This window comes from Mauremys mutica, chromosome 3, assembly GCF_020497125.1.
Source record: "Mauremys mutica isolate MM-2020 ecotype Southern chromosome 3, ASM2049712v1, whole genome shotgun sequence".
Classification (NCBI taxonomy): Eukaryota; Metazoa; Chordata; order Testudines; family Geoemydidae; genus Mauremys; species Mauremys mutica.
Genome location: NC_059074.1, coordinates 101,940,623 through 101,954,600, shown reverse-complemented (window position 1 = coordinate 101,954,600; position 13,978 = coordinate 101,940,623). Strand labels below are relative to the sequence as shown.

Here is a 13,978-nt window from a genome sequence, read left to right as displayed (position 1 = left end):
GACTGTGTTGCACTATAGTGTCTGGTAGATGTTTTCACTGGAATTTTTTTATGAGCAATTTCTCTTTCCTGTTCTTTTACTTTTTGAATTAAAAAAATAGGAAAAGGATAAATGGGGAGAAAGTGTATATCATTAGACAATTGATCTGTCAGATTGATATTAAAGATATGCATAACATATTTATTTTTGTGCCTCCTTGCACCTTGCCAACACAAAGATGCATGCTTCTGTGAGTAATAGAAGCCACTTTTTTTTTAATCACCTCTATGTATTTTTAGAAGCAATTTAAGGTCAGCTAACCTCCTTTGACAGGCCACAAAATGATTTCCCAAGATCTTCAATTGTTCTTTTTATTCATAAATACCATCCTGACACACTACATATTTTCTCTCTGCCTTCATTCTTCCCTGGAGTGGTGTTACCTCCTGCAGGACAGAAGAAACTCTCTGACACTCAGCTCACTGAATGTTCCACTCATTTTTCCGTTAATGGGCTATGATTTGTCACCCCTCTCCACCAGAGGGGAAAAAACCAAGGGTTCTGTTCCCTTGACCCGTGGATTACAAGGGCTCAGCTAGTGGCACAAGTCCAGATGGCACAGGTCAGCTCCTGCAGAAGTCATGCTTCTAGGACAAGGGTGGGCAAACTTTTTGGCCCAAGGGCCACATCTGGGAATAGAAATTGTATGGCGGGCCATGAATACTCACAAAATTGGGGTTGGGGTGCGGGAGGGGCTGAGGGCTCTGGCTGGGGGTGCAAGCTCCAGGGTGGGGCCAGAAATGAGGAGTTCAGGGTGCGGGAGGGGACTGGGCTGGGCAGGGCATGAGGCGTTTGGAGTGTAGGAGGGTGCTTCAGGCTGGGATCAAGGGGTTTGGAGGGTGGGAGGGGGTCAGGGCAGGGGGTTGGGGCACGGGGGGGAGGCTCAGGGGTGCAGGCTCCAGGCAGCACTTAAGTGGCTCCCGGAAGCAGTGGCATGTCCCTTCTCTGGCTCCTATGAGGAGGCATGGCCAGGCAGCTCTGCACGATGCCCCATCCGCAGGCACTGCCCCTGCGGCTCCTAGCCAATGGGAGCTGTGGGGGAGGCACTTGGGGTTGGAGCAGCATGCAGAGGAGAGCCCTCTGGCTGCCACTACACGTAGGAGTTGGAGGGGGGCAATGCTGCTGCTTCTGGGAGCCGTGTGGAGCGGCCCCAAATCCTGCTCCCTGGCTGGAGCGCCGGAGCGAGGCAATCCCAGACTTTGCTCCCCAGTGGGAGTTCAAGGGCTGGATTAAAACGGCTGGCGGGCCGGATCCAGCCCACGGGCTGTAGTTAGCCCACCCCTGATCTAGGGCCTCCACCACTATAGTTCTCTCTAGAACCCCATTAAACTGAGCAGAGCAGGTGGGGAGGAAAGGCATCTGCAGGATGGGGAAGGAGAATTCAGAGAAGCCCACGCTGACTAGGGCTAGAACACTAAAAAGCCTTTGCTGAGGAGCTTCCCTGGGCTAGGCAGAAGGAATGAAATTCTCCCTTTCATAAGCACAGGTGTGAATGCAGATGGGAGCACGGGGCTCTACATTTTTTATATTTACCAATCTACCAGTTTTCAGAATCTGAAATAGTCTAATATTTCACTCATTTCTTATAGTTCATCCAGTAACTAAGTTTCTGCCTGCGAGGTTTAGTTTTGGATGAGGGAGTGAATAACTAGATCTAGCAGGCATCCAATTTGGTTAAAAACAATGTCATAACTTTGAAAATAATGAATATTAACTCATGTTTGTAAAACACTGAAGACAAAAGTGCTGCAGCACATAGTGCTACATAATTATATGTAAGGAGATTGGATTTGTGCTTTGATATACAGTATCAACAAAATGTGGCTCAAGCTTTTTCTACAAATTCTCATTGGTAACAATGAAGTTAAGCATCTCATGCATAGCACAGTAACTCAGCATTTACTTAAATTATATTAAATTCAACGTGGGGCAAAGGTAGTCAGCACCTCTCAATATCACACCCAGGGGCGGGTGCAAGGATGTTTCGCGCTCTAGGTAAAACTTCCACCTTGCCCCCCACCCCAAGCCCCGTGGCAGCTCCCCACCCCCCTTCCGCCCTGGGGAGCCCCCCCTGCAGCAGCTCCCCCCCCTCCACCCTGTGGCCACCCCCCTCCCCCGCGGCAGCTCCCCTTCCCAGCTCACCTCTGCTCCGCCTCCTCCCCTGAGCACGCCGTCACCACTGCACTTCTCCCGCCTTCCAGGCTTGCAGCGCCAATCAGCTGTTTGGTGCCACAAGCCTGGGAGGGAGAGAAGCAGAGCGGGGCAGTGTGCTCAGGGGAGGAGGCGGAGCAGAGGTAAGCTGAGGCGGGGAGTTCCCCTGCGTTCTGCCCCCCTTTACTTGCTGGAGGCGGCCCTCCCCACACACCCCCCGCCAATGACGACTGGGGCGGCCGAAGATCTGTCCGCTGCGGTTGCTGCCGAAGGACCCGAAATGCCCCTCCCCAAATGCTAGCGCCCTAGGCAACTGCCTAGGTTACCTAATGGGTTGCACCAGCCCTGATCACACCCTTAGTAAATTAAACTGACAACATGAGAAAATGCAGTGCAATGTACATTGTGCAGATGCATATTACATACACTGCACCCATGAACTACATCTTCAAAGTTACTGACTGATGAATCTGATTATGTGTTCACGTTATCTGGAGTTTAGAACAGTGGCCTGGGAATCAGTGCTAATATGTACTATTTCTGACTCTGCTGCTGGTTGGCAGTATGACTCTTGTCAAGTCATACCCTCTCTCTCAATTTAACAACAGTGGATTCAAAATTAAATGATAGGAATTTATTATGTTGGCAAGCTATTAAACCTTCTAACAGATAATTTAATTTTTAAAACAAAAGGAAAGAATTTCATAATATGTATATCCCCAGATACCACAGCAATGCATGCAACATAAATATCTAGTGAGAGAGATATATGAAAGCACTTTCAAAACAGGACATAGGAGACTTAGCCACTCACTCCCAGGAAACTCTCACAGAATTTGCATGTCTAAATTCTCATGTTCTGCTTGAAAATATATGGGTCAAAATTTGTGTGTGACTGAGCTATTAAAGATTAATGCACATTTTCTTGCACATTTATGTGTTCAGAGAAAATCATTCCATCTATCATGCGTGCAAATCTTCTAACTGTAGTTTCCTCTGCATGTGTGTTGTTAAACATCTGTCAACTTGACAACCATTTTGTATAAATGAGAAATGACTGCTGTTGATGATTGAGCTTTATCACACATATGGCAGGATACTTCTGTAAGGCATTCTTTGCCCTGATATATTGCATAAGCTAGTAGTTTCCCTCTGCCCAAATTTACCAGTCACATCTGTATCTTGAAAGTTTCTTACTAAAAGAGGAACCAACACCAAGCAAGACAAAGAATTTGCTGATACACACATGTCACTCCAAGAATTCTCCTGACAAAGTTCCCACACCCAATTTAATTACTTCCCTACTGTAAAAACACTTTCCATCTGCATTTATTGTAATAGTTTCAAATCCAAAACCAACACACTATAAAGCTAGCTAAATAAATGAATGATATTGGCCTTAAGTCCCAAGCCAGCAGCCATTCGGTAAGGCAATGTGTCTCCAGCATTCATTTTTATGCTGATGTTTCATTTTATGTGCAATGTTTTCACTTAAGACTTATTTGAGAAGAATTACCTTGCTCCAGGCTTTAAAACTTTGTGGGCTATAGCAGTGCCTCTAGCGCCCCTCTTGTCAAAGGTCTGTCAGTGATTCTATTCTAAGACCACAGTTGCATCGTGTATCAAACTCTGCCATAAAAACTTGCTTCTAGCTATATACACAGCATTACAAACTCTCAGGCCAGGAGCATTTCCTTTTATTTAAGCTAGATCTGGTTTAAAATACATTTCCTTATATAAGGGGCACAAAATATATACTTTTTTATTCAAAATTTTCCTTTTTTCAGTAAATGAAATCTTACCAGATTTACAGTTTGATCATTCACTTTTGGGTCACTTTTGCAGTTGGGAGAAAAAAATATTCTATAGATGTATTTGATTTAGTATTACAATCATCGTAACGACTATTGAACAGAAGGTTCATAATGGAGTAAGTATGATGAAAGCATACTGGGTCATTAAGTGCCCTTAGACTTCTTACAATACAAGGCCCTGATCCAACAAAGCACTTGAGCATGTGGGATGACTCACACACTTAAAGTTACGCTCATGCTCAAGCACTTCGCTGAATCAGGACCCTAATGCTACTGAAAGTACTTGTAAAGAGCTGTGAGGTTTTTAAAACTGAAACTTAATTTTCAATAAAAAATACCAGGCTAGAGGGTGGGGGTGAGGGTGAAGGGGAGGACAACATTTATATTAGATTATTATTAAATAAGGATCAAAGGTTCAAACCAGCTCCCATTGAAGTCCATAGCAAAATTCCCATGGACTTCAATGGAAGTAAGATCAGGCCTCATAGTCTGTGCTCAATTATGAGTACAACTACTGAACCCAATGAAAGCTGTGCATGTGCAACTGAATAATGTGAAAAGCAAATCAAAGAAATTCTGACATACTGTACAGGACTATTCACAACTATTCTATTGTCCATAAGTATTACTGTGTCTCAACCAGTCAGAGGTCTTGCATACATTAAAGCTGCAATACCCAGACACAAGCATAGTAAAGTTTCAGTCATTTTTAATTTCTTAGCTTTTTTGTGTTTCTTTAGGTTTATTCTGTTTTTTTCTTTTCGTGATTAAACTTTCTTTTTCCCTGAGAAATTGAAATATAGCTCTTGTAAACAGAAATAAAACACAATGACAGCCTATAAAATGTTTCACTCCACAAATCTTAGACAAAACAAAGCCCTATGTCTTAAGAATTTAATAACCACCAATAATGTACATGCTGGATGGCACATTTGCAGTAATTACTGCATCACTTGTCCAAAATATAGACAGGGATAGTGACCCCATTTAAGTTACATTGATTTCCTTTTCTACTTACATATAAAATTAGGAAACAATGCATTTTAATACATACTTTTTGAGGCGTGTATGAGATTTCTCCAACATATGAACGTTAGCGCATTTTGCACAAGTAAACATTTAAGAAAAAAACAATGGTAAAAGAATTTTTACCCAAATAAAAACTGATCTGCTGGTACTGAAAGTAAATGTCAATACTAAATGAATGGCAACAATCATAGGTGCAGAAAGGGATGAGAAAAGAAAAAAATAATTGATCTAGAGACTTTACTACAATATTTATTGTTTTGAATGTGATTCTCTTCTAAACTGAAGGTGATAAATCACTATTAATACACTATCAAAACTCTCCCCGCCCCCCGTCCATCCCCCACCTCAATTCTTACCAGCAAAAAACAATACCACCTCTGGGATGAAATACATTTAAAAGTAATCTAGCCAGACTCATTAACTCTTTGCAATACTAATCTCTCATGCCATTTGCTCTATAGCGTCAGTATTGCTTCATATCACCATGTTCTTCTCATTAAGCATTTACTTTAGTTACTGTACCTGGAATTCTGAGCCTCTGAAACATCTGATTCTGTGCACGTTTTCTTTACCTGCAAAAGCAAAATGATTGCCAGTTACTCTCATACGAAAACACAACTTCCTCACTCATAGTTCATGCACTTACATTGCTTAAAGTGGATACAGCTCTGCTCACCATGATATCTATAAAATACTTCCCGCATTTTACAGCAGCAGTATGCAGCACTAAACAGTGTGTTTCATTATTATCCCATGAACAGCTGCCAACTGCACTTCCCTAGACTCCATTAGTATGTAAAATGTTCAACTAAAATAGCTTGGGAGTAGTCTTAACTAGGAACAAAGAAACCAAAGAACCAGGTTCCCCACTTAGAAACTAGAAAGCCATACTGTTCTCAGTTCAATAAAGAAATGTTTTCCCAATTGATACTGCTTCTGTTTCCTGCTAAAGCTCACAATAATAAACACCAGATTCTGGGGCAAAGTGCAGTGTTAGCTAAATAATTCATACATTAATTTTCATTTTCTGAATCCGGTAACTATATGTTTAATGTATTTTCATAATGTGTCAATTAAGTTTACATATCACGTACACATTTTTCACACATATCCGCAGTATGCAATTATATATACACTCTAGTTCAACCTTCAGATTCATCTTTGTGATATACTGCTGTTAGCCTGCGAAAGGAGAGAAAAACCACCTCCAACTAAAAATATAAACTACTCTTTTCCAGGCCCTCTATGGTGTTGGGGTCTCATGGAGTAGTGCAATTTGCACCTTTTGGTAATTTAAATTTCAGGCCCTTTCAGTAAGACAAACGTTTTGTTGAAGGTGCAATCTAATGACTTAGTTGTGATATCAAAATTCCTTCCATTAAGACCAGCTAAACTCATTTACAGACACTCAGGCTCACTTAGTATCACTTCTACTTACTGCACACTCCCCGTTACCAATAAATATTCAAATTCTGAGTATTTACAATTATAGTACCTTGATCAAAGGGTTCTTCTATTGTCAAATCCTCCTTTTGTTATACTGCCTTAAAAAGAATGTCTGTGACAGTTAGAGTGGGATTTTCAAAAATATTCAACACTGCCGAACTTTTTCCGTCAAAGTCAACAGCAAAACTCCTATAGAATTCAATGGGAGTAGAGGTAGGCCAATACTGAGCACTTTTTAAAATGTCACCCTTCAAAACTTTGAATGGATACCTAGCAACACTACTCAAAGATGGGCAAGTAAGATTCTAGAGTCTCATTTTTACTCTTGTTTAATTTCTGGATCTTAAAGAATAATCATGCTACCTACAATGTAAATTGTATAGAGTACTGTTCAGTAGCAATAATGGAATTTTTCTTTTGGTGCTAATTTTAACAGCACATTCACCATAATAGATGCCAGATACAAATAATCATAAAAACAAAATAAAACCAAATTCAAAAAAAATCTGATTCAATATCTGTTTTGTTTAATTTTTGCCATAAATCTCACTCCAGCAAACATGAATATCTGCTTAATCATCTTGCTTAATTCTCAGTGTGGGATTTTTTTTCAAACTGCAAAAAGAACATCAGGTTTTGTAATTAGGTAATGCAGTGAAAATCTGCAATAAGAGTAGTTGTGCAGCTTAAAAAGTGAAGAAAGTTCTTGCATAGCAAAATGAGATGGTCAGGGCTTTGGAAACATTCAGATAAAGATACCACTGCAAAGGCCTGCTGTCCACAATACTTTGCTGTTTATTAAAGAAAAATTAGATAAGGAATGTGAGCAAGGTAAGTTTGGAACACAAGTGCACAGCCAAGTAACAAATACTGTATATAATGCACACTTTTTGTGACAACGTTGAGAAGGCATATGTAGGGACCAGCAAGACAGTGCTTGGCTACAAAAGAAGAGAGCGGAAAGTATGGATTTTAATATACTTAGTTTAGTAACTTATTGGTAAAAAATTCCCAATTAAACTACTCACACTGCCATCCTTGCCCACCACTGCTCTAGAGTCTCCATGCTTTGGAGCAGATACATGACATTTGGCAGGGAGCTTGCTCTGGTGCCAGTGATGGGCTGGGCCTTTTGCCATTCCTGTGAAAATCTGTCCAAAATAGCTCAAGTTATAAGCCTCTGAAAAAATTCACTTAGCAGAAGGTCAGCAGAGACTTGTTAGAGTCTGGCAGCTAAATTCTCCAAAGATTCCACTTACACTGATCATGTTCCACCCCAAAATTGCAGGGGCTGAGCAGAACTTTCCCTAGAATTCCTCCTCCTGGTGATGCCAAACACAGGGACTGAAAGCAGGGAGACTCTCTCTCTCTCTCTCTCTCTCAAATCTTCCCTTATAGGAATTCAGGAGGTATGGAAGAAGAGGAAAAATCAGCTTGATTCAGATGGAGGGAGCTGAGGAATTGAGGGGGAGGGGGGGGAACAGAGGGAGAATAGGAACAGAGAGGAAGAAAGGGTTGCAGGTGCTAGAGGGCAGGATAAAAAGGGGTATATAGGTGCCGACAGAGAGGGAGTCTGTAGTTGGGGGAATGGGAGAAGATATGAGCAGAAGGGGAAGGCGCAGTAGTCAGGGGGCTGGCAAATGGATAGGGGAGGGGGCCAGGAGCTGGGAAGATGGGGTGTGGGTTTGGATAGGAGCAGAGGAGGAGGGGACAGGAGCTTGGTGGGTAGAAAGGAGCAGAAGGGTGGTGGTGGTGGCAGGAAATGGGGGGCAGGGTGGATTGACTTAAATCCCAGTATTTTCATCATCATTTAACACAGCAAGCAGGAAACCTTGATTTAAATAATCAATTTTAATCTTGTTTTGCATTTGTACTTCTTAGTTATTTTCATATAAAAAGATGATTCTCAGTGACTAGTAACCATTAAAACATGTTGATTTACAACTAAATATAGTATTTACACTAAATTTGGTGCTTCTTTTTGCTAACCTGAGGATACACTCTATCTATACATATTTATTTGAGCAACTGTATAGCTTAACTTACATTTATTCAGATTCTTAATTTTTACTTTTTTATTATGGTAGAAAATGGTGACTGATGCATTTGTTTACTAGATGGCAATTCATTAATTTGTGATTTATATCAAGCTCTATTTGGATGAAAATTTAATAAAAAATGCACAAAAAAGCATTCAATTATTTTTTAATAAAACAAAACTACAGTCGAACCCATTTATGTCGACCTCGGTTAACTTGCCAATCCTGTTAAGTCGACGGTTTACAAGTGGAACCGCCAGACTCCCTCTTTGGCTTATGAGTTTCTCATCTGTTATGTCGATTTGCCGAACCCTAATATCTCGAGCCCGTCCCCGACCCACCGTGTCCCCAGCCGCCGGCTCCCCGGCTCTCCAGCCGCGCGGTTCCCCAGCCGCCCGCTTCCCGCGTCCCCAGCCGCCCGGCTCCCCGCGTCCCCGACCCACCGTGTCCCCAGCCGCCCGCTCCCCGGCTCCCCAGCCCCGCGGTTCCCCGCTTCGCCGCCCGGCCGTCCGCCCGGCTCCGCTTCCCCGCCCGCCCCCGTATACCCGGTCCCTGCCTGTCCCCGCCCGCCTGGCCCCGCATACCTGGTCCCTGCCCGTCCCCGCCCCACATACCTGGTCCCGGCTTCTCCTGCCGCCCGCCCGCCGGGCTCCCGCTTCCCCGGCCCGCCGGTCCCCCGCTTCCCAATCCCCGCCCCCGCATACCCGGTCCCTGCCTGTCCCCGCCCGCCCGCCCGCCCGGCCCGCATACCTGGTCCCTGCCCGTCCCCGCCCGTCCCCGCCCCACATACCTGGTCCCGGCTTCTCTTGCCGCCCGCCCCGCCGGCTCCGCTTCCCCGCCCGCCGGTCCCCGCTTCCCCGCCCCGCCCCCGCATACCCGGTCCCTGCCCGGCCCCCCGCCCGCCCCGGCCCGCATACCTGGTCCCTGCCCGTCCCCGCCCGTCCCCGCCCCACATACCTGGTCCGGCTTCTCTTGCCGCCCGACGCCCGCCCGCCCGGCTCCGCTTCCCCGCCCGCCGGTCCCCCCGTCCCCGCCCCCCGCATACCGGTCCCTGCCTGTCCCCAGCCCGCCCGCCCCGCCCGGCCCCCATACCTGGTCCCTGCCCGTCCCCGCCCGTCCCCCGCCCCACATACCTGGTCCCGGCTTCTCTTGCCCCGCCCGCCCGCCGGCTCCGCTTCCCCGCCCGCCGGTCCCCGCTTCCCGCCCCCCCCGCATACCCGGTCCCTGCCCGGCCCCCCGCCCGCCCGGCCCGCATACCTGGTCCCTGCCCGTGGCCCCCCCGCCCTGTCCCCCCCCCACATACCTGGTCCCGGCTTCTCTTGCCGCCCGCCCCGCCGGCTCCGCTTCCCCGCCCGCCGGTCCCCGCTTCCCCGCCCCCGCATACCCGGTCCCTGCCTGTCCCCGCCCCGCCCGCCCGCCCCGCCCCCATACCCCGTCCCCGCCCCCCCCCGCCCGTCCCCGCCCCACAGACCTGGTCGCGGCTTCTCTTGCCGCCCGGCCCGCCGGCTCCGCTTCCCCGCCCGCCGGTCCCCGCGTCCCCGCCCCCGCATACCTGGTCCCTGCCCGGCCCCGCCCGCCTCCGCCCGCATACCTGGTCCCTGCCCGTCCCCGCCCGTTCCCCGCCCCACATACCTGGTCCCGGCTTCTCCTGCCGCCCGCCCGCCGGCTCCGCTTACCCCCCCCCCGCCGGTCCGCTTCCCCGCTTCCCCCCCCCCCGCATACCTGGTCCCCTGCCCGTCCCCCGCCCGCCCGCCCGCCCGGCCCGCATACCTGGTCCCTGCCCGTCCCCGCCCCCCACATACCTGGTCCCGGCTTCTCCTGCCGCCGCCCGCCGGCTCCGCTTCCCCGCCCGCCGGTCCCCCCCCCCGCATACCCGGTCCCCTGCTGCCTGTCCCCGCGCACCCGCCCGGCCGCATACCTGGTCCCTGCCCGTCCCCGCCCCACATACCTGGTCCCGGCTTCGCCTGCCGCCCGCCCGCCGGCTCCGCTTCCCCGCCCGCCCGTCCGTCCATCCGTCCGTCCGCCCGGCTCCGCTTTGCCGGATCCAGCCACGTGCAGGCAGCGCGGTAAGGGGGCAGGGAGGGGGTGGGGGGGTGGATAGGGGTTTATCTCGATCATTGGTTATCTCGATGGCTTTTGGCAAACCCCTAGGCCGTCGAGATAACAGGGTTTAACTGTACTTAATGTGCTGGATGCATAAGGAAAAAAGTTTATCAAAACTGATTTATTAAACAAAAGAAATATTACCTGTAGTTAGTGAAATGAAGTGAGTTTTTCTAGTCACCATGTTCGTCAATTTTAGACCTAGTAGAGCTCATCCTCTCACACCCAATTTTTATTCAGAGACTGGAAGAGGAAAACAAGCTTTCCTGCTTTTTTGACTCCCAGTTGGCTTCTTAAACTTTGAATGAACTAGTCATTGAACTGAATTAACTGAAGAACTAAAATGAAGAAAATATTCTCTCTGTAACTGGAGAACAGGCTACTGCTCAGAACAGCGGGTTTAGCACTGTAATAAATTCTGGTTTCAGATTATTAGCCAGCGACTTCCACCAGGTCAGTGGTTTGACTTTCTTTAAAATTTGGCAGCAAATATATAAAACTTATTTTTTTTGCATTTAATATAAATATTTTTAATAGATTATCAATGTAGGCCCTAACATAGGTTGTCAATTTCAAATTTAATTTTATATAAGTTTATTTTTTAAAATCAACTTTATAGTTAAATTTTAAAATATCGGATTTATTTGATTTTTTCCTACAGCTGATCAGGGAGGGAGTAGATAGGAGGAGAGGGGGGATGGGAGTAGGCTGGGACACAACCGCTAGCGAACACTCTTCTCCAAAACCTGGAACTGAACCCAGGAGTCCTGAGTCTCTATACTTTTCTGCTGCCTACAGTATCTGAGACTGGCAAAGTATGTGTCTCACGCTCCCCCCAGTGGATGGTTCCCACAAGTGGCTAGTCACAGGTTTGTATAGTGATCAGTTATTTTGTTACATCAACTGGTAGTGTTGCTTGCTGTAGATCTAAAAGTCCCAACCCTCAAGTTAGGGGTCAATACATGACAGAATATCTGTTTTTTCAAGGTTTTTGTTTTTTGTGAGTTTTTCATTTCAATAGGAAATTAAATTAAAAAAAACTATCTTAAAACAACATTTAAGGTTGCAAAGTCAAACACTCAAAATGTAGGAAATACCAGAATTAACATTGCTCGTATCATACAGTCTTTAAATATATGATCACATACTACTTTTTTTCCAGAGAATTGCTGCCTCATTCAGTGCACAGGATGAACAAAATCATGGGAAAGAATAAAGGTCATATAATGTATTACCAGTAAGCTCATTTCTTGCAGAACTAGGAAGGTATGTAAAGAACGGGGCAGGTGACTGCGGGAAGAGAAAGAATGGCCTTTGCAGATGAAAGCTGCCCAGGATAATTTCCATTTTATCCTCGTCTCTGTCACAGAGTTTCTATGGGATACTGAGCAATTCACTTAAAGCAAAATGTTAACAGTTGGCCACCAAGTGTTGTGTGCCTCATTTCCTGAATGCTCAAATTGAGGCCCCTGGAGCTAGATTTGCAGAAGCACAGAGTCACAACTGAGGCTAGGCCTACATCGGGGGGGGGGGGGGGATTCGGGGTGTCGACCTAAGATACACAACTTCAGCTACGCGAATAGCATAGCTGAAGTCGGCATATCATAGGTCGATTTACCTGGCCGTGAGGATGGCGGCGAGTCGACCGCTGTCGCTCACTGGTCAACTCTGCGTCCGCCTCTCACCATGGCGGAGTTCCGGAGTCAATGGCAGAGCAATCAGGGATCGATTTATCGTGTCTAAATCGATCCCCGATAGATCAATCACTACCCACCGATCTGGGTCAGATACTCAAAATGGGGCCTTAATTTTGGTAGGCGCCTCTATGCACTACCATATTATAAATCAATTACTGGTAATCAAAATATTAATAACTTCTTGGCCTATAAAACACACACACGAGCTAATTTGAATGCATAATTCATAAGACTAACAGCACACTGAAAATGTTTTGCAGTTTAGAATATGCTTTTCAAATTTAGATTAGGAACATAAATGTGTCATTAAGATATGAAGCAGGAGGAAAGTGATCCCATAGTTGGGACCTTTCTTCCAGATGATGTCATGGTATCCTCTCACACAGAAGTTACCTCTCTAGGGGAGGGGAACCATTGTTAGGAAGTAATAGTAATGGGGGATTTGATTATTAGAAATATATAGCTGGGTTTGTGATGTCCAGGAGAGCTGCATGATGAATTGGCTGCTGAGTGTGAAGGTTTCAGACCTCTCAAGACATCTAGAAGTGCTGGTTGTCATGGAATACATAGGAAAGAGGTCCTGAAGGCTGTTAGGTAAGGGATTAAAGTGCAATATCTTCAAGGTAGCATTCTGTGAAGCGGTTCTAGTTCTACAATCAGGGCCAGTTAGAAAGGCAGAACTGCAGGGTTTCAATGTGTGAATGAGATAATAGTACTGGGAAGAAGGATTTAGGTCAGGGGTCAAAGAGATTTACATAAGCGGCAGCCAACAAGTCCCTGAGGCCCACACTGCTTCATGCAGCTCCCATTGGCCGGGAATGGCAAACCATCACCACTGGGAGCTGCGGATGGTCAACGTAAACAAAATGTCTTGTGGCCCGCCAGTGGATTACCCTGATGGGCCGCATGCCGACCCCTGATTTAGGTTTGTTAGGAACTGGGGAATCTTTTGGGAAAGGAGGGGCATATACAGAAAGAATGGGCTCCACATAAACCAAAATGGAACCAGATTGCTGGCATGTAAAATTTAAAAAGGTTGTTAGAGGCGTTTTTAAACAAAGAGTTGGGGAAAGACAACAGGTGCGGAGAAACAAACATTTTGGACGGAGATATCCCTTAAGGGAGGATTTATTAAAAGGGATACTCTAGATTCTAGTAAAGAAGAGAGGACAGAAGTTGATAAAGTACAGGTAGGAACTGAACAGAAACAGTCAAACAAAAAAAAGTCCTATTCTGCAGACAATTAAATATTGACAAATTTTATAATTGTATACAAATACTAGAAGTATAAATACTCAGATGGGTGAACCTGACTTCCTGGTATTAAATGAGAATATTGCTATAATGAACTTGAGTGAACAATGGCACTCAATAGGACATGGCAATACCAGGGTATAAAAAATATAGGAATAACAAAGTAGGTCGTACTGGTGTGGGAGAGGCACTATATATGAAGGAAAGCATAGAGTCAAATATAGTGGAAATTTTAAATGAATCTGTACCATAAAATCTCTATGGATAGAAATTCCATGCTTGAATAATAAGAGTATAGCAATAGGAATATACTACCGACCATCTGACCAGAATGGTGACAGTGATTGCGAAATCCTCAGGGAGATTAGAGAAGCCAAAAAAACCAGAAAGCCCAATAATAATGGGG

The 13,978-nt window shown here is 45.9% G+C and overlaps 1 protein-coding gene across 1 annotated transcript in view; it reads right to left on the bottom strand.

The window, feature by feature from the left end:
• Positions 1 to 13,978, bottom strand: part of EYA4 (EYA transcriptional coactivator and phosphatase 4) — a 198,819-nt gene that overhangs the window by 93,592 nt on the left and 91,249 nt on the right. The window contains exon 3 of the mRNA XM_045012059.1: positions 5,556 to 5,605. Within this exon, the coding sequence (XP_044867994.1) occupies positions 5,556 to 5,605 (50 nt within the window). The remainder of the gene's footprint in view (positions 1 to 5,555; positions 5,606 to 13,978) is intronic.